The sequence below is a fragment of the Eubalaena glacialis genome, chromosome 11, assembly GCF_028564815.1.
Source record: "Eubalaena glacialis isolate mEubGla1 chromosome 11, mEubGla1.1.hap2.+ XY, whole genome shotgun sequence".
NCBI lineage: Eukaryota > Metazoa > Chordata > Mammalia > Artiodactyla > Balaenidae > Eubalaena > Eubalaena glacialis.
Genome location: NC_083726.1, coordinates 64,145,195 through 64,171,339, shown reverse-complemented (window position 1 = coordinate 64,171,339; position 26,145 = coordinate 64,145,195). Strand labels below are relative to the sequence as shown.

Genomic DNA, 26,145 nt, shown 5'->3' with positions numbered 1-26,145 from the left:
ATAATCTAAATCCTGACCCTATTATCTGGGCCCTATTATCCTTTGGCACATGAGCAAAGCAAAGCCTTTCATTAAAAAAAACAAAATGGCATGTACTAAAAGAGATGAGATGAGCTACGGGTCCCAAACGTTTATCAGGCTGAATCAGAATCACTTCGGCTGCTTTTAAAACACTTTGTCAGACCCACGCCTGGAGACCTGAATCCAGATGGTTTGTGTTGGCATCTGTGAAGTTGTATCTTACTTTTTCTCTCCTCCGAATTCACCATGGGACAATCACTGAGTCTCCTTTTAGCCCTACTGTTATTACTTGGGGTTTTAGGAATGTTGTTGCCCCTTGTCAACAACAAACTCTTTTTGGCCTATCAGTTGCCTCACCTGTATAGAGGCTGATCCTTTTGTTATAAGAATTAAATGAAATCATATGAGTGCTCAGGATGCCGAATGAACACTATAAATTCATAGAAAGAAAATGTTTCTACTATATAGTGGAAAAGGAACTGGAGTTGGGGTCAAGCTCCAACTCTGCCACTTCCTATGACCTTGAGCAAGTCATGTATCTTTCTGGAGCCTTATCCTACTTATTTGTAAAATGGGAATAAATGCTACATTTGAAAATGTCAAGTACGTTAATAAGCTATCTCATGTTAGTCTTCAATAATTGCTGTGCCACACAGCACGCGGGATCTTAGTTCCCCAACCAGGGATCCAACCTGCGCCCCCTGCAGTGGAAGTGCGGAGTCTTAACCACTGGACCACCAGGGAAGTCCCAGTCTTCAATAATTTTTTAACACATTACAAATTGCCCTGTATACCTTACAAGCTTGTGATGACTGTGTGAAGATGAAACCAAATGGAGCCCAAGATAAAACTATTCTCAACTAGTGGGCTAGGAAATTACTGAGTCACACTGGCCTTAGGGCAGAACAGCACTTCAGACTTCAGTTTGCTTACTCACTTTAGGGTCTTATGACTCGTTTTAGTAACCAAGAGCGATCGTCAGATACACTGACAATTCACTGCAGTCTTTTCTCAAGTGAGCTAAGGTCGTGGGCTTCTTCATTATGTAGAAAGCAAGGGTTGCATTTTTAGTCCCATGACCTCCAGGTTTTATCACTTAGGTGACTTAGTAGAGAGCACTCCTTCATTGGAGAAGTTTGTCATATTGCTCGGAGGCACTAAGAAATGGGGTAAATTGCACAGGAATTGGCTAAACCTTTCAAGGGCAGAGAGGTATGCGAATGAATAAACTATTAGTCCTTAGTTATTGCTGGGGTAGGATCATAGAGGGCCCTGCCCATTTTCCACACCTACCTGAAAAAGCATTCAGGTACTTTTTAAAATTTAGCACAGGCCAAACAAAATTAGCCTACCAGTTGGCAGCTTTTGATCTAAAACATATTCTAGCACTAATCAGAGTATCAAGCAAAGTATCTTTGATATGTTGCTGTTCTTGGTGCTGCTAAACACCAAAGCTTGGTGTCTTAACTACGCATGAAGTGTATACTATATATTATATAGGATGATTGGTAATGATGATGTGGGCTCTGGAATTAAGCTAGTCAAGTTCAAATGCCAACTGCCCACTTTTTAGTGATGTATTATTTTACTTTTTGGTCCTTCAGTTGCCTTATCTATATAGAGGCTGATCCTCTTGTTGTAAGAATTACATGAGATCATATGAGTGCAAAGACCCCGACTAGCACATAGCAGTGTGTTAGTCATTTTTAACATTCAAAAGCCAAGGTGCCAAGAGAAGGTGACACATTTGGATTCATTGGTCCTATCCAAGGAAGGAACAGAAAGCACTCCAGAGGGCAGAGCTAAAGGAAATATCTCAAATCAGGATCTTCAAATTGTTATGCATCCTATTTTAGTTCTGAAATTAAATCCAAAGTAAGGAGTTCCCTGGTGGCCTAGTGGTTAGCATTCTGGGCTTTCACTGCCATGGGCCCGAGTGGAACTGAGATCCCATAAGCCACGCAGCAAGGCAAAAAAAAAAAAAAAAGATTTTAAAAAAAACAAAAACAAAGTTAGAAGGGAGAACTAAATGAGGAAGGACAACATGGAGAACAAAATTCCCAGATAACTTCTATGGTGTTACTTATAGTATTCAGCTCCTGTAAGACAGACAGGGAAAGCTTGCAACAGAGAAAGGGAAAATGAAGTTCTAGTGACACTCTTGAAACAAATTAAGTGCTGACTTAGATTTTCCTCCCATGTGTTTGGTGACAAGGCTAGTAGTTTACTGTGTCTGAGCTCTGTCTTTGTTTTTATTAAATGGTGCCAATATTTCCATTTATATCAGGTCTGCCAAAATGCTTTCATTTTTAAGCTAAACAATTTTGGTTTCTCTTTTCAAATACTCATACTTTTTATTGGCAGCATATACAGAATATAAAAGACCTCAATGGTGAAACAAGACTACAGATAGAAAAATGTTCAGCTTAGAGCAGAAAAAGGCCAGATGACAATGTTTTTTCAACTTTAAATATGGTAATGATGTAAACTTTAGCAATGGCAAAACTATCTGACTAAATGGGTAATAGAAATTAGTGTTTGGTGTCTGCAATTCATCGAGTCTTCTGGGAACTAAACCTATGTTGAGCCTTGAACGACATGAATTTGAACTGCGTGAGTCCACTCATACATGGATTTTTTTCCCAATGGTAAATACTACAGTACTACATGACCCCAGGCAGGTTGAATCTGAGATGCGGAACCACAGATTCGGAGGAACACTGGACATGAAGGGCCGATTATAAACATGAAAGCCCAACTATAAATTTTACACAGATTTTTTTATTCCATGGAGGGTCGGTGCCCTAACCCCGGGTTGTCCAGGGATCAACTGTATTTCCCTCTCTCTTCTAAAGAGAAAAATCACTAACAGTGTGAGTTTAGTATGTCATTCCAGGTGGTAGTTGATGTTTCAGTATTTCAAAGTGGTTGACGCCCCATTAATAAAGTATTTTCAAAGTTAAAAAAATACCCAGGAAACCAAATTGGAAAAAGGAAAAAAAACTTTTTAATTACAAACCAAGTTTACATATTGTTAAATGATCACTAGAAACTTGCTGTAATCACTCCTAAAACCACTAGCAGGACCTCACAGGAGCCAAACTGCAGCTCTTCCCCATCCCTGTTAATTCCCAGTATGCTGTAGCAGCACAATTATTTCATGCCACATTTATGGAGAACAAGGACCAGTTTACATAAAATACAACTGTATATCCTTAAACATTTCACACAAACATACTGCACATGCTGGCACTGGAAGACTTCAGTCCTAAACATTGTTTATTGTACCCAAAGTACTGGCTGACTAGAAAGTACACTTTCTATCTGAGAGGATCAAATGGAATACAGTATGGGAGTGTTTTTAACACTGAATAATACTACACACACACTGATATAAAATGCCATTTAACTGGGAAGAAATTTTCCATCATTGCAAGTCATATATATAACTTCAAAGAAAACTAGCAGCTTTTACCTGGGCTTCTAAATATTTGTGAATCTGAGACTGACTGGACTAACCCAGACTGAGGGCAAAGGTAAATGTTACTGTAGTGTCTTTACAAAGAATTTTGTCAATGTGGCCCTCACCGACAGCAGCCAGACGAGAGCTTAAGATGTCAGTCCCTGATATCTTCAGAATGCTCTTATACCAGTTTGGGGAATGATGGTAGGGGAGAGGGAGGGATATGAGGAGGGACGGTTAGGGAAATTTGTCTCTCATGATCCTGTGCTATATCACTGGAGGGGCTGAGATAAAGGTATGGTCAGTGAAACACAGTAGTTTACCCTTAATGCCATATAAAAGACAGTCCATTCAGTCTATGCTTTTAACTGTGTACAAAGTATTGGCAATAATGCCTTTAGGGGCTCAGGTGAACGGAGAACATCAATCATCAAGGACTCCAGAAGGAAAACACCAAAAATGAAAAGTCCTTCAATGCCATTCCCATTACTGTTCTCTCCAAGTCAGTGGCTATAAAAGACTTGATTATTTATCTCCATCAGACAAATGTGATTTGGTTTGAGATAATCACATAGTCTCAGGCTCCACATGTAAAAATGTCAGAAGTGGCTGAAGAGCAGCAGCTCCATGCTGAAGGGACCCATTTCCTCTGATTCCAGAGCTCCACCATCTGGTCTCAAAGTTTTTCCCTCTGAGGGAGTGGCTGAAGAGAGGTAGCCCAGCACAACCCTGCTGAAAGAACTTTGTAACCATAGTGATATCTAAGGACTTGCTGAGAGCGAGCGAGCTTTGCAACCGTTAGATCCAGAGCTCCTGAGATTGCCTTGCAAGTCGTCTTGGGCATGCTTCAGAAAAAGATGACGATTCTGGTAGAAGGTGGCTTTTAGGAGTAAAACAGATGGCTCTTCTTCTCCTTTCAAGTTTTTCTCCTCACCCCAAAGTCTCATGAGAACATCAGTGCATAAGCACTACCATCTCTTTCTATCACTACCCTCCTGGAGGAGGAAGGTGAAGGTTTCATGACTCTAAGTGCTCAAGAAGAAATGCCATCAGGAAAGCTTGGTACTAACATGAAAGTTATTAAAATTAGGGCTCCCGAGAAAATTTCGATAAGCTTTCAGTCTCTGAGGAAAATCGTCGAAGTGATTTTCAAAAGAGATGAGTAACCACCACCTACAGGTGAGTTTTGCTATCTCTCCATTTACCATCTTCTTTATGCTTTCTCACCCCTCTTAACATCCAGAGAAATTTAAAGTGAAAATAAGTTAAAAGAATCCTGAACCTGATAGAGGTAGATATCTCATAATTTTATATTTCAAATGGATCAAACCACCCTAGTTGAGATTTTATTTTTTTATAATTAAAGTAATTCAAAGGGTATGCATAAGGGAAGTATTTCTCAGCCTTTTAAAATCCATTATCTTTTGATAAACAAAACTTGCATACCCATTCTGTAATTTGTATAATGAAAAATTTACTGTATTTTCCAAATACATTTTTTTTAACATATAGTCAGTCTTGTTATGAATCATGCATAGATGATTATCTCTCAAAAAGATAAAACAAGCTGGCCCTTAGGCAGCTAAAGAGTTTAGTGTTGTTTGAGAGCAGCAGATGTCAGCTTTTCAAGGACCCTACCTAATCCAGTTCCCAGGTTAGGAGGTCAGGAAGAAAAATAATGGCTTCTTTCAAACATATATGCAAAGTCTTTCCCAACAAACAGTTGAGTCCTAAATGCGGTCTGTGCAACAGCACATACTTTTGGCTATGTTCACACAGTAAACCATAGCAACACACTGGCTCTGATGGCTACCTGCGGAAGACAGACAGACTGATCCAGTGTTTACTTAGTATAGCCACTGGTGGCTTCTTCAGTCAGCAGGACTTTAGAGATGCTTACCGTGTGCCCACAGTCCAGGAAGGACATGCCCAGTGCAATCAAACATTGCCAACCCTGAAAGAGAAAATACAGTCATCATTCACTGACCTTTCTGAAGAGCCCTCTTACCCATGACTGCCCACATTGCACTGCTCAGATACAGATCTCTTTTGCCATCCTATTTTCAATACTGAGTTCCCTCTGTTCCTACTGCTTTGTGTTTGGTTTGTTTCTTTTAGCTGGCTGGGAGAGTTCCCTGAAGACCACTTTTCTTCAGCCCTACCCCATTCCTCACGATGGGGGGAATGACTTGCTGGCTAATACAACTGCTATAGTCTCCTGAGCTGCTCTTTAAGTATACGTTTTGGAGCTAAACAGTAGTAATTCACTCTAGAATCAGCCCTAAGCCTTAAAAATGGGTCTTCAGGGACTTCCCCGATGGCACAGTGGTTGAGAATCCACCTGCCAATGCAGGGGACATGGGTTCGAGCCCTGGTCCGGGAAGATCCCACATGTCGTGGAGCGACTAAGCCCGTGCACCACAACTACCGAGCCTGCGCTCTAGAGCTCAGGAGCCACAACTACTGAGCCCTCATGCCACAGCTACTAAAGCCTGCACGCCTAGAGCCCGTGCTCCACAACAAGAGAAGCCACCACAATGAGAAGCCCGCGCACCGCAACGAAGAGTAGCCACCGCTCGCCACAACTAGAGAAAGCCCGCGCGTAGCAACGAAGACCCAATGCAGCCATAAACAAACAAACAAACAAACAAATTTATTTTTAAAAATGGGTTTTCAACAATCTCAGTAGTCTCAGGCTGACTGAGAACAACTCGGCACCTTCATAACCAATTTGCACGAAGGAAGGATTCCCTGAAGTTCTACAGCAAATTTTTAAAACAGTTTCTGTCGAGGATATACTCAGTTACTTGGGTTTCCTTGGAATAAGTCTCTATATTATGGTCAGCATAATCTTAGCGTGCCCATGGTTTACTGGGGAGGAAAAAAGAAGGGATATATCCATCCAGGGCATAATTTTTCAATATTCACTAAAATGATTTTCTCAATCAAGTACATAACCTGTAGCAGACACTGGCATGGGGACTAGGTAAGTGTTATAAAGATGGGCAGTGGGTTTCCACCCTCCATCCCTGCCATTCTCTGTAGCAGACATGTTATAAAGTCTGCTGTCCCTAATCCTCAACTCCTGTGTTTTTCAGAGAAACCTGTGTAGAATAGGGAGGTGGATTTGTTGTTGCTGTAGCTGCTTTTCACTAATGTAAGTAATGTTACAGAAGATCTGGAAAATAGAGAAAAGAATATATCCATAATCCCACCGGCCTAAAAAAACAACTATTACTATTTTTGCATAATTTACTCTGGACTTTTGAAAATTTTTTTGATTATCTAGGTATACACAATTCTGCATTCCTTTTCTATGTAGCTATATTTTATAACCATCATTTTAAAATAACTCTAGGGCTTCCCTGGTGGCGCAGTGGTTGAGAATCTGCCTGCCAATGCAGGGGACACGGGTTCGAGCCCTGGTCTGGGAAGGTCCCACATGCCGCGGAGCAACTGGGCCCGTGAGCCACAACTACTGAGCCTGCGCGTCTGGAGCCTGTGCTCCGCAACAAGAGAGGCCCGCGCACCGCAATGAAGAGTGGCCCCCGCTCGCCGCAACTAGAGAAAGCCCTTGCACAGAAACAAAGACCCAACACAGCTATAAATAAATAAATAAATACAGAAAGAAAGAAAGAAAGAAAGAAAGAAAGAAAGAAAGAAAGAAAGAAAGAAAGAAAGAAAGAAAGAAAGAAAGAAAGAAAAAGAAAATCTTTAAAATAACTCTAGAATAACTCAGTGAGAGACTATCACTATTTATTTATGTCCTGATTGGATAGCTATTAAGTAGTAGAGCTGGGCAGGGCTGTGAACCCACATGTGCTGCCCTCCAAAGATTTGAAATCACACTCCACAGCTCCCTTCTCCAATCCCATCTCGTACCACTCTCTACTTTCTACACTGCTGATCTTCTTTTAGTTCTTCAAACATACTACACTCTCTTGTTAGGAATTATTAAGAATGGAAACCAGACAGAAGTGACAGAAATAGAAAAATGATAGCTCTTAGGAACCAAGGTAAATTTTATGGTTAAAAATATGGTTCAATCACAGCTGGTTTAACGACTCTTTCAGGTCCTTTCATTTCTGAGTGCTAGCCACACCTTGACCACCCTGATACCTATATGCTCCTGCCCCGTCCCAAATGGACTTACCAAGTAAAACACAAAGCTCAGGTAAGCTATGCTGACCACAGCAGCCACCACATACAATGCCACATGCCCTAGTTCCTGGACATAAACCATGACAAAGTACATGTTGATGGAACAGATGATAAGGACCAAGATACCGCCTGCGATCCTCCAGCCTCTGTAAAAAGAAACAGCACAATTATTGGTGGCATAGCCCAACCTGTCCACAAACAGAAGAAGACACTGTGTCTTTGGGGTACACAGGACAGGAGTAAGAGGCATTTCAAAATGAACTGAAAAGTGGTTCTTGTGTCCCAGATTAGGTTAAATGAGCCAAAGTTACATAATGAGAGGGAGAAAGAGGGGAAAAAAACACTGTCAAATAATCCCTATTATTTAAGTCCCTAAAAATGCAAAAAGTCATGAGTCCCTAGAGATGTAACAAGTCATTTCAAATAAACCATGTCCTTTAAAGATGTATATAAAAGGTATTAGCTTATGCCTTTCTCATCAAGATCATTTAACATGGAATTAAGGTGCTTTAAACTTCAGTGGCTGAAGCTAAAGAGTTAAAGCCCTAAAAGCTGAAAAATTTCCCCCAGAAATGAAAACTGTGCTTGCCCTCCTTTGTTACATTCACAGTCTCCATTTTCTAAGTCAAAGACCGAGGGGGCAACTTTAGCAATCACCTCTCAAAGCATATAGTTCCCCTATGACTTATTTTCTGACTGGCCTGTTTGATGAAGATACCCTTCCCCCATATATATTTGGGGAACTAAGAGAAGTACACTCACATTCCATTGGCAAATTCACTCATTACCGGCCGCAAGCTCGTAAACGTGAGGATGGGTATGAGAGCAAAGGGAAGCTGGAAAAGAAAAAACTAAGATCAGATAGGGCCACTGGGGGTCCTTGTATCACCCCGAGAGTAGCACTGTTAGCAAAAGGGAAACATAGACCCTGTCTCATCTACTCCATGAGAAATTATTCCTATCATTCCAACATGCTGGAGCTTATGTGGAAATCTGTAGAGGTGTCATTAACCTAGCATCAATTATGATCATAGTGTCTTCACGAAATTTGTATCTGCCTTGTCTTCTTAATCTCCATAAAATCTAGCAGTGTCCTATATGTTATTTAATGTTTGCTTGGATTAACGAACAATAATTTTGGGTTCTATGTGTAATTATAGCTTATAATTCCCATTCAAAAAAAAAAACAAACCAAGCTTAAAAAAACCCAGCCCTTTCTAAAAGCCTTTTAGATGTCAGGGATTTCATATGCATTTGCTATAGACCAAGACTGTGCCTCTTTCTTCCTCTGAATTTTCCCCAGCACGCAGCACTAGGCTTGGTAACTAAGGGCAATACAAAACGCTGCCTGACTCAATGGGATGTGAGTTTCCCCAGCTCCCTCCTCACCTGTAAGCTCTGAAGAACATTCAGGAAGTCATTCATCCCTGTCAGATGCTCTACATCTTGGAAGACGGCAACAAGCAGAGTGGGGATGATGGCAATAGAGCGGGTCAGAATCACTCGGGCAAAGCGTGACCACTTTAGGTTCAGGAATCCCTAGAAGGAAACACAGAAGCAGGATGAATGTCTGGAATAGGACACAGAAAAAGGTCTGGGGAGGTTCGGGAAGACCTTAGATACATGGGATTAAGAAGTAACAAAAGGGCAATGTCCTCTTCCTCTAGTCTATCCCAGTCCAAACAGCAGGTACCTCCATGACAAACTGGCCAGAGTAGGTTCCTGTCATGGTGGAGCTCTGTCCTGCAGCCAGGATCCCCACTGCCCAGATGTAGAGTGCAGCAGGCCCGAAGTAACACCCCAGCACAACACCCTGGGAGAGGCAAGGGAGAAAGATATGTTTGTGTCAAAGACCACCTGAGACAACACTCCAAACAGCACTCCTCTGCGACATTTCTCCCTCTTCCTGGCTACGCACCTACCTATACCAAGTGCTGTGCTGGGCACTGTAACAGAAGCTAGACTTAGGTCCTGACCTCATTCTAGATGCTTTCAACCTCAATTCTGCTGGAGGGACCTTTATTTCTCCTCAACCTAGTCCCTTCTCTTCTCTAGGCTCCTAAAGCCTTTATCCTCAACCTATATCTTAACTATTAAAAAAAAAAAAGTCCACAACACTTCCCAAATTAAATTCCTTAACACCCTATTCTGCAAGATGGTAACAGGAATGAAGAGAGAGCTCAAATAAATTTGGGAAATGCTACATACTATATATTCTACTCTTGGAGGTTCACAATGTAACCAGCATAAAAGGGACAGAGAGGCCCCAGTAAAGACCACCACTTTACTAGGAACACTTTCTTTTCTTCTTTTGGCCACCCCGTGCGGCTTATGGGATCTTAGTTCCCTGAACAGGGATTGAAGCCAGGCCCTCGGCAGTGAGAGCACAGAGTCCTGACCACTGGACTGCCAGGACCACCAGGGAATTCCCAGGAACACTTTCTTTAGTCACCCGAATTAACGTCCTACAGAACAATATACTATCAACACAAGTTTGGGATTTGCTGATACAATTCATCTTTTCAGCTGATCTTCTATTCCCTTCCACGTAACCCAAAAGGCTTGTCCGGCATCTGGACCTCTGAAAAAAACACACTCCAGAGAAGATATCCTGAGCTCTGAAGTGAACCCACAGAAAAGACCAGATACTATGCTAAGAATATTGATTCAGGAGCAAAGATCAGAAATCTGAATAGGTTTACCCCTTTGTAGATGTCCACAGTCAGTGTTGAGTTATCGTCAGGAAAAAGATGAGTATGGGGACTGCTGATATTTCTACAGACTTCAACCTGGAACCAAAGCAGATTAGGAACAACTTTTACTTCTGAGGCCAGCACCCAGACAAGAAGCCCTCTCCTACAGATTATACACAGGTCACCCAAGAGATGGATGCTGGAGGCAAGACACTGGACACAGGTTGTGATAAGGGCAGAGACGGGCTGCAATGTCACTTGAGGTCTTCCTCCGTAATCTTTCTACACCCCCATGCCATCAAAAACATTTACTGAGTTGGAGTGTGCATGGTAACACATGAATGCTGGGTCATTTTAAATGATGACAGGAGGCGAGGGCCCTTAAGAAGGCTTCAGATATGAGAGGACAGCCAGAATAGGGAGTCCTTAGTCAAAGCAGAGCCAGGAGTCAGAGGTCCTATAGATAAGAAACAAAGTAGTGATCAAAACTAGATAGGCAATCAGGAATCAAGATGACAGAGAATTCAAAATGACAAGACAGTCTATCTAGCCAGTTTCTGTTTTCTGTTTGTTGGCTCCTCCCAACCTGTCATCACCAAATGGCAGAACTGGCAAGTGGCTAGTAGTTGGTAAGCTGGAAACAAAAGGGGATGTCAAAGAGCCAAACAGGTGTGAAGCCACTAATAACAGCATGAAGCAATCTTTGTCTGAGGCAAGCTCCCCTCCCTGTCAAAAGCTTGGAAAGATGGATCTAGGCTTGGTCACAGCCCCCAGACTATAAACCACGACTAGTGCAGTGATTTAGGGAGCAGCACTGAGGATTGAGATCTATTTCCCCTGAGCTCTAAGTCACTGTCACCTTTTCCTACCCCAATCCAGCCTCCTCTTTACCCTCACATTCACTACCACCCAGGACCCTGGCTTACTCACCACCTGCTTGTTGGTTTTCTCAAAAAATGCTTCAGCAAAGACTGAGACGACAAAGACGTTGATGATAAAGGAAACAAAAAGAGCAATGCAGGATTCAATGAAAAAGTACTTATTGGCTTCCCGAACTTCCTCCTTATTGGCTCGGTCTACCTGTCTGGACTAGAGAGATAATAGCAATGGTCATTTTTTTGACTAGTAGGAACAAGTTTCCTTATAATATTTCATGAGTTTGGAGTCAGCTGAAAGACCTAGAGGGCAAACTGACCACATGAAATGTGAGAGACTCCCCTTACATCCTGGTTCACTGAGTAAGAACTCCATGACCCTCTGATGATACCACACATCCCCAAACAGGGAAAAGTGACCGAGTGACTGCTGAGCTCTCAGTTACTGTGGCTGCAAGAACCACTGACCTACAAAAACAACCTGATTTCAGACCTAAGGGGTAGATAACCTTAATTACAAAGGTCTCTGAAATCTCCCAGCAAACTATTGTGTTCGACTGACTGGTAAAAGCCAGGTTGGGCTCTTTCCTTCTGACCTCCACGAGGCCACTCAGGCTTTTGAGATTTAAACACAAGAGACACGGTGCACCTTCAGACCTTTTAAGAAGGACTTTAGTCCCTTTTTTATGGGGTCAGCTATCTCTGGTCACCTTGGTGATTAAAACAGAGTCCAAGTGTGTGGAGTCCAACTGTGGAAAGACATCTTGCTCCTTCAGGGCTCTAACAGTTGTAAACTAAGTGTGTGTCCCTTGCAACCAAAGGAAAAGATCCCATGAACTACACAGGCCACTGAGATATGGGTCTTGCTTACCTTGACTAAAGCAGAATGCAGGTACATGTTGTGTGGCATGATAACAGCACCCACGATGCCCACAGCCTGCTCGATCTGTGAGGTATGACAGCCTGAACAGGATGGCAGGAACATGCCTTTGAGGACCTGGGTCTGGCTGGGTTTCACTGTAACATACTACATACCAACCGAACAGCTATTAGCCTTTACTGGAATATGAAACCAGGGGAGTAACACAGTGCTAGGGAACACTCTGCAACCTTTACTCCTTACACCCCTTCATCAACAACTACATAGGAAATGAGGAATACAGAACCATACAAAAAAACCAAGCAGTACAAGGTCAGAGAACTTAGGACTGAGGTATCCAGATATTTCATATCATATTTTATAAATTTATTTATTTATGTTTGGCTGTGTTGGGTCTTCGTTTCTGTGCGAGGGCTTTCTCTAGTTGCGGCAAGCGGGAGCCACTCTTCATCGCGGTGCGCAGGCCTCTCACTATCGCGGCCTCTCTTGTTGTGGAGCACAGGCTCCAGGCGCGCAGGCTCAGTAGTTGTGGCACACGGGCTTAGTTGCTCCGCGGCATGTGGGATCTTCCCAGACCAGGGCTCGAACCTGTGTCCCCTGCATTGGCAGGCAGATTCTCAACCACTGCGCCACCAGGGAAGCCCCCACATCATATTTTAGATAAACAAAATAGATGTGTAGAGAATGTAATTAATACTCTAAAGAAATAAAATGGCTACTAAGGGCCTTATTGATATTAGCTTCACAGTAACTCCTGTGAGACACACCCAAGAATACAGAGTCAATTCTTGATTACCCACACTAATCATGCTTCTGTGTTCACCTATGTATATAAAAATCACTTATGTTTGCCACTAGCGTCTGCTGAGACTCATTCAGAAACACTTCTCACACACACTTTTTCCTGGTTCGGCATTTCTCTTGGAAGCCTTAGACCAAGCTGTATCATCTACTCACAGAGTAGATGCATTTTTAAAAGTCTGCTAAGCCAAGGACTTCCCTGGTGGCAGAGTGGTTAAGAATCCGCCTGCCAATGCAGGGGACACGGGTTCGAGCACTGGTCCAGGAAGATCCCACATGCCGTGGAACAACTAAGCCTGTGCGCCACAACTACTGAGCCCGTGTGCCACAACTACTGAAGCCCATGTGCCTAGAGCCCGTGCTCCGCAACAAGAGAAGCCACCGCAATGAGAAACCCGCGCATCGCAATGAAGAGTAGCCCCCGCTCGCCTCAACTAGAGAAAGCCCATGTGCAGCAACGAAGATCCAACGTGGCCATAAAGTAATTAATTAAAAAAAAAAAAAGTTTAGCTAGGTCAATAAGCAGAAATCAGTTTATAACAATTGGACATAGAAAGGTGCTATTACTGTAGGTGCATGTAACAGTAGGGTTAGGGTTAACCCAATGGAGTATCTGGGTTGGGGGACAAACCGGGAAACATGCACTATATCCCCTATAGTTCATTAACTGCTGCATTACAGAGATAGTCCAAGCTGCAGTTATTATCAACCAGGATGAACAAAAACAGAATCCCTCTAAGGTAACAGCCAAGAATAACCCTGCAATCCCTTCCTTAACCCTCTCCAAGGCTGTTCTGTTGTTGGGATGGCCAACTTGGAACCAGGGAGTCTAGTCTGGAAAGTCCTAGAAATTCTAGTCATTTTTGACCTAGGAGTCCCTGCAGGCCTTCCTGGACACTAGTCTTTGCTACCTCTTATTCCTTCCAAATTTGCCCAGGACTGAATTTGGCTTTTTGTTAACAAATACTGTCTTTTATAATAAAAGGAAACAAAAATTGTTTTAAAAAGCTAATGAACAGCCTGTAACACTTGCCTCGTATCCAAATGTGAGGGCCATAATTGTGATGAGAAAACCAAAAAATGCTTCTAGCTTCCGCAAGCCTAAGGGAGAAAATGCAGCAGTGAGCTCACAGAAGGCAGACTTCCCCATCAGCCACGTGATGGAAAGCAGCTGACTGCTTTGACTGAACCCTCCATTCCCACTCTGCTTACCATATTTGTCCAAAAAGAGAAATACAAAGGTATCTGCAATGGTGATAAGAACTCCACCCCATAGCGGGACCCTAGGTCAGAGATAAGAAATGGAGATTAAAGGAAAGAAAAGAAACATTGAGAAACACTCTCTTCCCAACAGCTCTCCAATTATACAACACTTGGAGGAGCAAGGACTTGGGGAAAAGGGAACAGTGGCAGGAGGCCAGGCACAGCACCAAGTAAAATAACACATTCATTCAAACTTTGTCTACTATTTCAGACATCCAGGATACAAAGCTGAAAAGTATGGGTCTTATCTCTCAAGGAGCTCACTTGTCTACTGCGATAAACTGACATACAAATTAATTGTAATACACACTGCCACACCCTGGATAATAAAGGGTGTGTTGGGTCTCATGACCCAACATAAGAACATGGAAGATACAGAACCTACATTTGCCAAGAGAGAAGAAGGTGGTTACAGAAAGTTTCCACAGAAAAAGTATTGATACCTGAGTTGAATCTTGAAAATTGAAAATGAGTTGGGTTTTTGTTTTTACACTTGCTTGGAAATCTAGCAAAACACTGATTACTTTCTAGAGAAAAACCCCTCACCTTCCTACAGAGAGGAGATTGATGGCAATAGCGGAGCCAATAACTTCTTGCATATCTGAGCCAACGATAGCCAACTCCACCATCAGCCACAGGATAATTCGTGGAACCTAAACACCAAACAGCAGAAAGATATGGTTCTAATTAATCATTTCTAAGAACTTCCCCCATAGTTTGGAATTCACATTTTGGCACTGATCCATAAACAGTCCTTTAAAAGCTTTCGGTCTAGAGATAAAGTACCAGAACTCAGCTCCACTTGGCCCCTTGCTGGAGAAGACCAGGCTGCTTCTATGTGGCAGAGCCTGTTAGTCAAGGTCAGGGCAGCGGCTGACTCCAATTTTTTTCTCCTCCCTTTCCACTTGACAGAAGAACGGAATTTCCATCCATTATTTCCACTTAATTTTTTGCCTGAAAACAATCCTAAAAGTCTTAGGGGAAAATGAGGATGCTAAGATGGTCAAAATATTGTTCAGGAGAGAATAGAAATGCTGCAGAAAAAAATATCTATCCTGACCATAGCTGAAGAGACAAAACAAGCATGAAAAGGTTGGAGTCATCCTTAATGTAGCAATGCACAAGCAAGTAAAAAAGACAAATATGCAAAGGGACTCGGGGCAAAGTGGTTGGAATTGGGTGTCCTATAACAAAATCTGGGAACTAATCTGGTCAAATAATCCAGCAGAAAGCAATTAAGTAGTGCTGGCTCAATGAGGCCAGGAAAAAAAAAAAAAACACCTCCAGGTACTTACTACCCAAAAAATATGTCACAAAAAACAACTGCTAAGATACAAGAAGAAAGAAAAGTTAAAAGAAATTATAAATTATCAAGGGTTTTTTTTGTTTTTTGTTTTGAGAAGCATATAAGAAAGAAAAAAAAAAAAAAAAAAACAGGTAAGGATACTTTCTCACCGCCAGGAAAGGAGATTAAACATTTAGGACAAACTGCAGGTAGATTAGTACTTATCTAAAGATCAGGCCAGTTTAAAGCTGTCTTCCAGACATTGGGTCCATCCATTCCTGCCTTAGGTAGCAGCAAGAAAGGCCCAAAATATCCAGAAGGAAACTAAAGAGGACAGTGTAAGCTCCAGGGTCAAGGTAAACTGAAAAATCATTATTAACAAATCCAAAGATCCTGCCTAATATAATTTGCAGTAAAAGGAAAGAACTCACTTTCTTCAAATTTATGGCAAAGACAAACAAAAAAGAAAATATGCATAATGCAAAGTGATGGATGTATGAATAGTATTCATACTATGGATGTATGAATGAAAGTGCTTAGACAGAATACCCCTGCCCCTTTGTGAACTGGGCACTGCTAGATGCCAAAAGGCAGAGTGAAAGGTAAATGTTTACTCAAACAGAATTTTTCTAAGGAAACTTTCTGGGAAATGTGAATCTCATGTTAGACTTTGAAGGAGCACAGAAACATGGGTCAGCCACAAGAGGAGCTATAGAATTTCCCTTGGGATTCCCAGTCCTCAGGGCCACGGATCCCTACATCCTCCACTATTTCAGTATACAAGGGGGCCAGCACAGGTTGCCAGACACAGAGTCACCTATGATATAAGTAACAGACAAACACTGCTCACCCTGGGATACTGACGGTGACACACTTCAGCAAGATGCAGCCCAGTGACCACTCCCAGTCTAGCTGCAAGGCGCTGGAGCAGGAGCCCCACGATGGTGGCCATCAGAAGAACCCAGAGCAACTAGAGAAGAACAAAATCCCACCATTACACTCATTAGATAACTGGGATTTTTTTGTTTGGTTGTTTGGCACTGTGAATGGGAAACACTACGTTCAGGAAAGAGCCCCGGTCAGGAATCAAATGACCTGAGTTCTGCATCACGTTCTGCACAGAACCTGCTAGGTCACCTTGCACCTTTCTGAGCCTTAGTTTCTCCCATCTGCAGTTTCTCCTTTGTTCAAGGAAACTATGTGGGTAAAATAAAATAAAAAACCATCTATGTTGATAAAATAAAATTTAAAAACAGATGGAAAAGTACTTTTCACTTAAGTGTCACAGCCAATGAAGTATCAGCATGTAGCCACTGAGGTTCATATCCAACAGAAAGAGTAGAGGAAAAGGATGTCGTGTGCTACGTGTGTTTAAAAGGGAAAGGGGTAGGACTCGATGTTCACCTTAAATCCAGCCACTGCTCCAGACTGCAAATCAGATTCAATGTTTCCTGGATCCAGGTAGGCAATGCTCATAAGAAATCCTGGACCCGTGAAAGCCCAGAGTTTACGAAAGCTAAAACAAGAGTACTGTACAAGAGAGGAAAACAGATCAAAATGATTATCACCTCCAAACTGCTGATCTAATTTATCTATTATTTTGTCACATATAAAGCAGCAATATTAGCTTCCTAAGAACATTAGGAAGTTGGATACTGGGTGTGCCCAAGTTTCACGTCCATCTTATCCACTTCTCACCAATAAGCTGGCCACCTCTCTGTCCAAATAACAGGCCTTCTCTTACCTGCTCTTTCCAACAGCCTTTCACTCTAAAACCCAAGCAATAATATCAGTACCTCTGTGCACAACCACTACCCAAATAGGACAAAAGGCACTGTAAAAAAGGGAACATGGAATTCATACTTTCTTGATGAAAAAATGCTCACTAGTTCAACTTGGCAACGGGTTTTTCAAGGCCCTCAGTTTCCTTATCAGTTTCTGTTTACTCTGATTACAAAAATTCAGGGCTTCCCTGGTGGCGCAGTGGTTGGGAATCCGCCTGCCAATGCAGGGGACACAGGTTCGAGCCCTGGTCCGGGAAGATCCCACATGCCGCGGAGCAACTAAGCCCGTGCGCCACAACTAGTAAGCTTGCGCTCTAGAGCCTGCAAGCCACAACTACTGAGCCCTCATGCCACAACTACTGAAGCCCGCGTGCCTAGAGCCCATGCTCTGCAACTGGAGAGGCCACGGCAATGAGAAGCCTGCACACCGCAACGAAGAGTAGCCCCCACTCGCCGCAACTAGAGAAAACCCGTGTGCAGCAACAAAGACCCAACGCAGCCAAAAATTAAATAAATAAATTTATAAAAATTTTAAAAAATTCAGTCTTCAGAGATTGCGTGCCAGAATTAGACCTGAAGTTGTTGGTCTGGAGTTGTCCAGCAGACTTACCACTCATAGCTTGTCCCTAGATAATAATGTTTTCCTCCAAGGACCTGTCACTAACCTCCTCCTCAGGAATGGCAATCTTCTCATCAAAGTAGGTGGTGAAGGGCTCCTCTGAGTGCCCCCCAGGGGACTGTGGAAGAGAGGAGTCACTGTAGGCAGGGTTGATGGCCCCAAGACTGGCAGGGTCCCCGTGGTCTCCAGAAGCATCTTCTGAATTAACAGGTTTGAGAAGAAATGAATTAAAGTGAACAAAATACACTAACAGCTCATCCTTAGAAATGCTGATGGTAAACCTTTTTAATACCTAAATGCACAAGATCAACCTGACTCTATCTCAACTTCCGGTACTTTATTTTTATTTATATTTTTAATAAATTAATTTTTGAATAGGCAATATGTTCACATGGCTGAAAATTTGAGAAGTACAAAAATGCTTATGATAAAAAAGCTCCCTCTCACCCCTGTTCCCCGGTCACTCAGCTCTACATCAGTTTTCAGCATGAACCTCACAATGGTTTCCCCCTACTTTCACACTTCTATTCCCACTTGCCAATTTTTAGAACCATTTCATTTTCTTCTAAAAACAGTGATGTCTAGGGCTCAAGGTATTGAATAACATCCCCAGACTAGTCCCACTGGTAACCTAAAATCCTAACTTTTAGAAGGAAATAGGTCAGTCTAGTGGGACCCTCCCCTCTCTCCTCCTCCCTGCCCCCCATTATTTGGTAGGACTTACTCAAAGAATCATCCTTGGACATTATACCTCCATCAGGCAAACTCCTGCCACATTTCAGGCTAAAATCTGAAGCTGCAGGGAAACCACCAAACAGGAACCCTCCTGACTAAGGCCTGCAGTGAAGAGCTTGGGAGGGGGAGGTGTCACCCTCCTGATAGAGGGCTCATCTCAGATTAATCATCAGTGTTTCCCTAAATCCTACATTTTGCAGTTAATTTTAAATGCAGGGAGGGGGAGCGTCTGGGAGAAAAGGGCTAATACAAAGCCCAGTTTGCTGTAGCCTTCAAATGGCTATTTTTAACCACAAAGCTCTAATCTCAGGGTTTCCAAGAAACCTTTGCAACATCCAATCAGAAAAACAAAAGCTTTCTTTCTATAGGGAACTGACCCACTTCACCTTAAGTGGCACTGAACTGAGGAGGAAATGTACAGAAAAGGAATGGAAATTCTAAGGGAGAAATTTAAAATCAGGAAGGATTAGTCAAAGCACTTAAGAAGTCTCATTAAATACACTATTAGGTGCTGGCTCAGTATTTTACTGTTCCATGCATATCTGAAGTGCTGTGAGCAGACAAAGCACTCTAGAGGTTTTTATGCCAGGTCTGCAAATAATACTGTCTTTACAAGCATTATAGCTATAGAAACCAAACTAGTAGCTAATCTTAGCTCATCTCAGAACTGGAAATAAGATATGAGGCAAGTCTCTGTGGTTATAAATCCATTTTCATTTACAGCCTAAGTTACCAGGTGGTGACCTCTGAATGGAGCAGGTCTCCATGATGATATTGTTGGCTGGGGGAGAGGAGATGGGGACAATTTTTGTTGGAACAGAAGACAAGAAGGACAATATGGTAAATTTCTGTTACTGGCTTAAGCCTAATTCCAAATAAAAATTAGACAATAACACAGAGCTGTAAATTACCATCTGGTGTCTTCTGTTCAGGACCCAACACCATGGTGGATACCTGAGTGTCTGAGTTCTTAGAATAAGATTCTGGAAAGGAGAAAAGAGAGGGAGAGGAATTAGCAAGAACAAACTAAAACTAACAAGTTCAGACCCAGCATTCTGTTACTCTGTATGACTGAACCCTTACTATGTGAAAAGAATAATTGATCTACTGAATTAGATAACCTTGAAAATAATTAGTTTTCAGAATATGATTAAGAGATATTTAATAAAAAATGTAAAAGTCTTAATCATGTTTTTGCTGGCAAAACTTCAAAACCAAACTGAAGCAAAAGGTATTTCAGGGAAGTGGGCAAATAGTTTTTAATAAGCATCCACAGAGAGGCTGCTAGGCAATTACCCAGTCTCTGCCTTTGCCTCCAGATTAACCCAAATATTTAAAAGACTGACTCCCCCCACCCCATTTTGATGAGTTTTTAAGGACACAGATCTATAACTCTCTTTGATCTAACTAACAATTTAAGCTCATGTTTCAATTTTCTGGAAAGGGGGAAGGGGAAGCACCTCACCAGCACACTGGTAGTAGAAGTAGAGGGTCACTATTTCCCAGCCTCACATTTCCCTGACTTCAGCTGTAAGGTTTCAGGTCTCATTCCCCAACACTTCAGCAACTGGGAGAAGAAACTAATGACCACGGCCCTCCCCTCCTGGGCTCTCAAGGAGAGCTGAGGCACCAGGAGGACAAGGCAGCATGCCTGCACTTCTCTCCCTCAGCAATAAGCAGCTTGAGGGGGGGCCGGGGGTAAGGGGGTATCCCAGATGTCCAGCATCCTATTGGGTTAAGTTTAACTGGGGGGCAGGGGAATATTAGTAAGCCCATTGGGCCACAGATCTATGGCATATTCTCCAGTCAACCCCACCAATAAGGCTGATTTTGTAAAATTTTGATCTACTGATTAAGGAATCTATTTCTCAGTTGATTCCAAATTTAGAAAGGGAAAGGTAAGTAGTATTAATTGTTAACTGCCTCCCCTTAAATCCCAATAACAACTATCCTACTGAAAAAGTGATGAAGCCTCCCCTTAGCTATCTTTTACTACTTAAATAGTCTTTTTCCACTATTGTAACTTTATTGCCCCTATTTGAACAGTGCTCTACTTTGATAGTCTATCGACATATTCTGTACATATTTTGCAAAATTACAGAATTAAGACCTGAAGGGGGTTTTAAGTTTCATCTATCGTCTGGAACGTAAAACATACCACCACTTGCTAATTTGGAAAACAAAATCTTTCATGTCTATAGTCACCAGTATCAAGTATCTTGTTATAATGAACAATAGTAACGTCCTTCCTATCAGAGTTTGAGCCACCAGATGGTTTCGCCAACAGATCCCAAAACTACTGACTAAATCCAACCCCTCTTTCAGCCAGTTACAATAGCACCTCACCTAAATGGGATTTACACATCCGACCACTCAGTAGCAGTGCCACTTGGATACCAATCACAGCACAGCTCCTAGGCCCCACTCAGAGCCTTTTTACTTTTATTTTACATATAATTCTAAGAAGCCAGGATAACACACAATAAACTAGAAACCACAAATCAGATCTGGGACTATGGCTCTTACAGGGAAAGTCTTGGGCTATTTGATATGAGGCAACTTCCTTATATTTCAATCAGCTCTGAGAATATTATTATGAAGAATATTACTGGGAGGACTTCCCTGGTGGTCCAATGGTTAAGACTCCACGCTCCCAACGCAGGGGGCCTGGGTTCGATCCCTGGTCAGGGAACTAGATCTCGCATGCCACAACTAGAAGACCCCACATGCTGCAACGAAGACCCCGCGTGCTGCAACTAAGACCCGGCGTAGCCAAATAAATAAATAAATATTTTTAAAAATATATATATTATTGGGAATTCCCTGGTGGTCCAGTGGTTAGGACTCCGTGCTTTCACTGCCAAGGGTTCAGATTCGATCCCTGGTCAGGGAACTAAGATCCCACAAGCCACACAGAGCACCACCACCCCACCCCCCCGCCAAAAAAAAGAATATTATTATTGGGAGTTCTCTGGTGGCCTAGTGGTTAGGATTCTAGGCTTTCACTGCTGTGGCCCGGGTTCAACCCCTGGTTGGGGAACTGAGATCCTATAAGCTGCACATTGCAGCCAATAAATAGATTAATTAATTAATTAATTAAAATAGGAAGAAGTGCAAAAAAGCATTAACAGTGGTTATTTGTTTATAAGAATATTAACATTATATTATTATTAAGAATAACTCAAAAAAAAAAAAGAATAACTCAAGTTTCTAATTGCAGCCCTACTCACAAAGAACCGATTCAATTAGATTACTTTTGTAGTGATGACTGATATCCTGTTTCAGAAGGCACAGAAGTGTTTAACACATGTTAGTAAGATTCCTATCCAAAACAGGCCTTTAAAACTTATATTTAAAAAGCAGGACTTCCCTGGTGGCACAGTGGTTAAGAATCCGCCTGCCAATGCAGGGGACACGGGTTCGAGCCCTCGTCTGGGAAGATCCCACGTGCCGCAGAGCAACTAAGCCCATGTGCCACAACTACTGAGCCCACATGCCACAACTACTGAAGCCCGCGCGCCTAGAGCCCGTGCTCCACAACAAGAGAAGCCACCGCAATGAGAAGCCTGCGCACCGCAACGAAGTGTAGCCCCTGCTCGCCACAACTAGAGAACGCCCGCGTGCAGCAATGAAGACCCAACACAGCCAAAAATAAATAAATAAATAAATAAATATATTTTGAAAAAAAAAAACAAACAATTGAGATAGTAGTGTTTTTCCCCAAGTCTGAAATGTGAAAAGGTGTTAAATAATTTTAAACAGAAATATCTCAAGATAAAATTTTTAATAATTACTATTAGTATTTTAAGTGATTACTCCCATAATTACTTACAGAGCCGATAAAATACAAGAAGTCTGGTCTTCTCTGTGAAATCTCAGAAATATATTATTCCAAGAGAGAAAATGATTCTAGATTCCAACATTTTTTTTTTTTGGCAGCACCTCTCGGCTTGCCGGATCTTAGTTCCCTGACCAGTGATCAAACCAGGGCCCCGGCACTGAAAGCACCTAGTCCTAACCACTGGGCCGCCAGGGAATTCCCTAGATTCCAACTTTCTCATCAAAACATTGAGTCAACAAACGATAAACTCCACTGTTTATAGTGTCTAGAGAACACAACTAGGGCAGGGAATAGAGGGTCAGTATGCTTGGTGTGCTGCATAGTATTTAAGTCTCCATGAAAATTTAACAACCCTATGGAAGCAGTAAGTTAACAGTAAGACAGTTTTGCTCTCTAGGACCACACCACCAGGTCATTTCAGTCATTTAATTACGTTAAGAAAAAGATCGGGCTGCCCCGGTGGCGCAGTGGTTAAGAATCCACCTGCCAGTGCAGGGGACACGGGTTCGAGCTCTGGTCCGGGAAGATCCCACATGCCTCGGAGCACCTAAGCCTGTGCACCACCACTACTGAGCCTGAGCTCTAGAGCCCGCGAGACACAACTACTGAGCTTGAGTGTCACAACTACTGAAGGCCACGCGCCTAGAGCCCATGCTCCGCAACAGGAAGAGACACCACAATGAGAAGCCCGCGCACAGCAACGAAGAGTAGCCCCCGCTCGCCGCAACTAGAGAAAGCCCGCACGCAGCAACAAAGACCCAATGCAGCCAAAAATAAATAAAGAAAAAGAAAAAGAAAATTAAAAAAAAAAAGATCAAGTGGAGATACAAGCAACAAGAATCAACCCAGCAGTACTCTGATAACTATGATTAACACTGCTTTGATATTCTAGCTCACCCCCAACCACTAAGTGTCACCTTTTCTTACAGCCAGTAAGTTTCCTCCTCTCAACAGCAATCGACAGCAGGAAAAAAATGGCACTCATGGTTCAATGTAATAACTATTTTATCCGATTCCTTATCAAAAGTTGTAAGACTTTTCCAAGATAAGAATGCTAATTACATTTTGTCTAAATGTCAAAAGCCTACATATCCTTTGACGCAGCAATTCCATTTCTAAGAATGCATACTAAAGAAACAGTCCCATAGGAAGTATGTGCAAGAATATTTCCCACAGCACTGTTTGTAGTGTAAAAAGACTGAAACAACCTAGTACATTTATAGGATGGAATACCATAAATAAGGCAGATCTCTATGGATTAATAGGAAACAATCTCCAGATATACTGTGAAGTTAAAAACCCAGTTTATAGAACAGCATGCTATCATTTACGTAGCAAAAAAAAAGAGAGAGAGAGAGAGAGAGAGAGAATACACACATACATGTACAGACGATATCCAAAGGACATGCCAAAAACTGGTATTGCCGTCCCTAAGAGGAAGCAGTGGGGGAGCACAAAAGAGGTCAGGCAAAAGGAAGACCTCTCACTGAATATACACTGTATACGGTTTTGCACTTAAAAATTTTTTTTTACCATGTACCTGTATTGTTTATTTTTTTAAAACGTAAAGGTCACATAGGTTTACTCGGTTTCTCAATGAACACCTCAGGGACATTCAGTTTCTCAATGAACACTTAAGGGACGTATCAGTTCTCTCTGATAAAGCTTCACAATGGACAATCAGAGATCTGAAGCCCTCTGGCTAGCAGGCATATATGGCCTCAAGCTTAACTTACTAGTACTTTGACTTAGTGCGCAAACAACCAAGCTCTGAAATTGTGATTTGGAAGTTTCACCTGAATGCAAGGAATCAGAAAAATTCTCCTCAGGAAAGTGTTTCCTGACTCCCTAATTTGGGTTAAATGGCCCTCTTTCATGTTCCCCCAAGGCACCTGCTGCTTACTACTATCATATCACCTTATCCTGAAAGCATTTATTCCCTAGTAATATTCTTGCAACTCGTCTGTAAGTTTGAAATTATATTAAAATAAAAAATTATACCCCCCCAAACACATACTAGCTATAATAAATTCCGAACATTTAATTAATAATAATTCCATGTGTTCTCTTAGCATTTACAAGAACTCTGGAAGAACAATCTGGATAGCCCAAATCAGTTTTTAAAATTGCCACCAAGAAAGTATGAAATACTGAGTATTAAAGTACATATAGGGCTTCCCTGGTGGCGCAGTGGTTGAGAATCTGCCTGCCAATGCAGGGGACACGGGTTCGAGCCCTGGTCTGGGAAGATCCCACATGCCGCAGAGCAACTAGGCCCGTGAGCCACAATTGCTGAGCCTGCGTGTCTGGAGCCTGTGCTCCGCAATGAGAGGCCGCGATAGTGAGAGGCCTGCGTACCGCGATGAAGAGTGGCCCCCACTTGCCGCAACTAGAGAAAGCCCTCGCACAGAAACGAAGACCCAACACAGCCATAAATAAATAAATAAATAAATAAAATTAAAAAAAAAAAAGTACATATATAACTTCAACTTAAACATTTTCCCCCTATGGTTAAAAAGAAGTTTGAATTTAAATTAATTTTTTTCTTATAAAATTCTCCTATAGAGAGCAAAGGCACCCCAAACCATTTCACTGATTTTAGAGCTGTGTTCACTGTTGCAAAGGTCTCCCTAAAATTAATTTTAAGTTTTGGAGAGGAATGTCTTTGAACAGTCCTCTAATTCCTCTCCCCTTTTTTCCTCCCCCCACCTTGTATAAATAAAATCAGAGACAACATTAAGTAGGAAAAGAAGTTTCATAAAGGCAACTAGAAAAGTGTGCATGGAATCAATTGATTAGATAAATGGGAACAGGAATGTTTCAAGTTGACTGCCAAAGCCATCTCTTCTGCCTCTTGATGTTTCCTCAGCCAACGTTCAGTGCCAGCAACATGCTGGTGACAAAGTGGAAACTGCCAGATGTACAGGCTTTAAAAAGTGACACCCAAGTTGTTCATTAGAGAATAAAAAGGAGTTGTGATAAAAAAGAATTCCATTTGTTTTGAAGAAAATGTAAAGATTTCCAGATTCTTCTAAAATTCCCTTTTCTCTAAAGGTCTACTTTTAAGGCTAAAGCACTTGATATTCCTACTAAATCATGACTGTTAATCTAACATCTATACTGTGCAAGATGTTCTTCATGAAGGTGAACTCCTGCCCCTGATGACTGGGAGTCAACAAAACTGAAATATTCAGTGGTTCAAACAGATCTAACTGCTGTCTGAACCCTACGTATTTTAATAAGGAATATTACTAGCCATTTTTTTAAATGAGAAATTATTACTTCCTCTGTTTTTCCATTCCAGGTCAATAAAGAAGCACCAATTTCCGAGTCTTTCCATCAGGATATACATCTAATTAATTCCAAAACTCAATTTGCCCCCACTGGGGATGATGGGAGAGAAACAGCTTAGAAAAGCCATGTGAATTTCTAAATTATAATTGAGGATGTGAAGTTTGGAATTATTTTTTCAATTTGGATAAAAAATAATCCTATTTTTCTCTCATTAAAATGAATTTGATATAAAATGACAAAATGAAAAAAAGGTTGGAGACAGATTACATCTACTTCCTGACATAAGAACAAAGCAAAAAGCCCCTCTGGTGTTAGTTTAAGAAAAAGGCCTGGAAACTCTAATCCTCTTACCTAAGTGAGTAATATTTCGGTTAAGCTGAAAGTCACACAAGCACACCCAGTTTATAAAGTACAAACAGTGCTGCTATTG

At 41.9% G+C, this 26,145-nt stretch overlaps 1 protein-coding gene across 1 annotated transcript in view; it reads right to left on the bottom strand.

Annotated features, from left to right (window-relative positions):
- The window catches only part of SLC11A2 (solute carrier family 11 member 2), a 32,101-nt gene that overhangs the window by 1,188 nt on the left and 4,768 nt on the right, over positions 1 to 26,145 (bottom strand). The window contains exons 2-16 of the mRNA XM_061206216.1: positions 19,492 to 19,563; positions 17,892 to 18,043; positions 16,847 to 16,972; positions 16,293 to 16,412; positions 14,704 to 14,810; positions 14,107 to 14,177; positions 13,928 to 13,995; positions 12,085 to 12,240; positions 11,269 to 11,427; positions 10,348 to 10,434; positions 9,339 to 9,458; positions 9,035 to 9,184; positions 8,408 to 8,481; positions 7,638 to 7,791; positions 5,385 to 5,438 (exon numbers count right to left, since the gene is read on the bottom strand). Coding sequence (XP_061062199.1) covers positions 5,385 to 5,438; positions 7,638 to 7,791; positions 8,408 to 8,481; positions 9,035 to 9,184; positions 9,339 to 9,458; positions 10,348 to 10,434; positions 11,269 to 11,427; positions 12,085 to 12,240; positions 13,928 to 13,995; positions 14,107 to 14,177; positions 14,704 to 14,810; positions 16,293 to 16,412; positions 16,847 to 16,972; positions 17,892 to 18,043; positions 19,492 to 19,525 — 1,632 coding nt within the window. The 5' untranslated portion in view covers positions 19,526 to 19,563. The remainder of the gene's footprint in view (positions 1 to 5,384; positions 5,439 to 7,637; positions 7,792 to 8,407; positions 8,482 to 9,034; positions 9,185 to 9,338; positions 9,459 to 10,347; positions 10,435 to 11,268; positions 11,428 to 12,084; positions 12,241 to 13,927; positions 13,996 to 14,106; positions 14,178 to 14,703; positions 14,811 to 16,292; positions 16,413 to 16,846; positions 16,973 to 17,891; positions 18,044 to 19,491; positions 19,564 to 26,145) is intronic.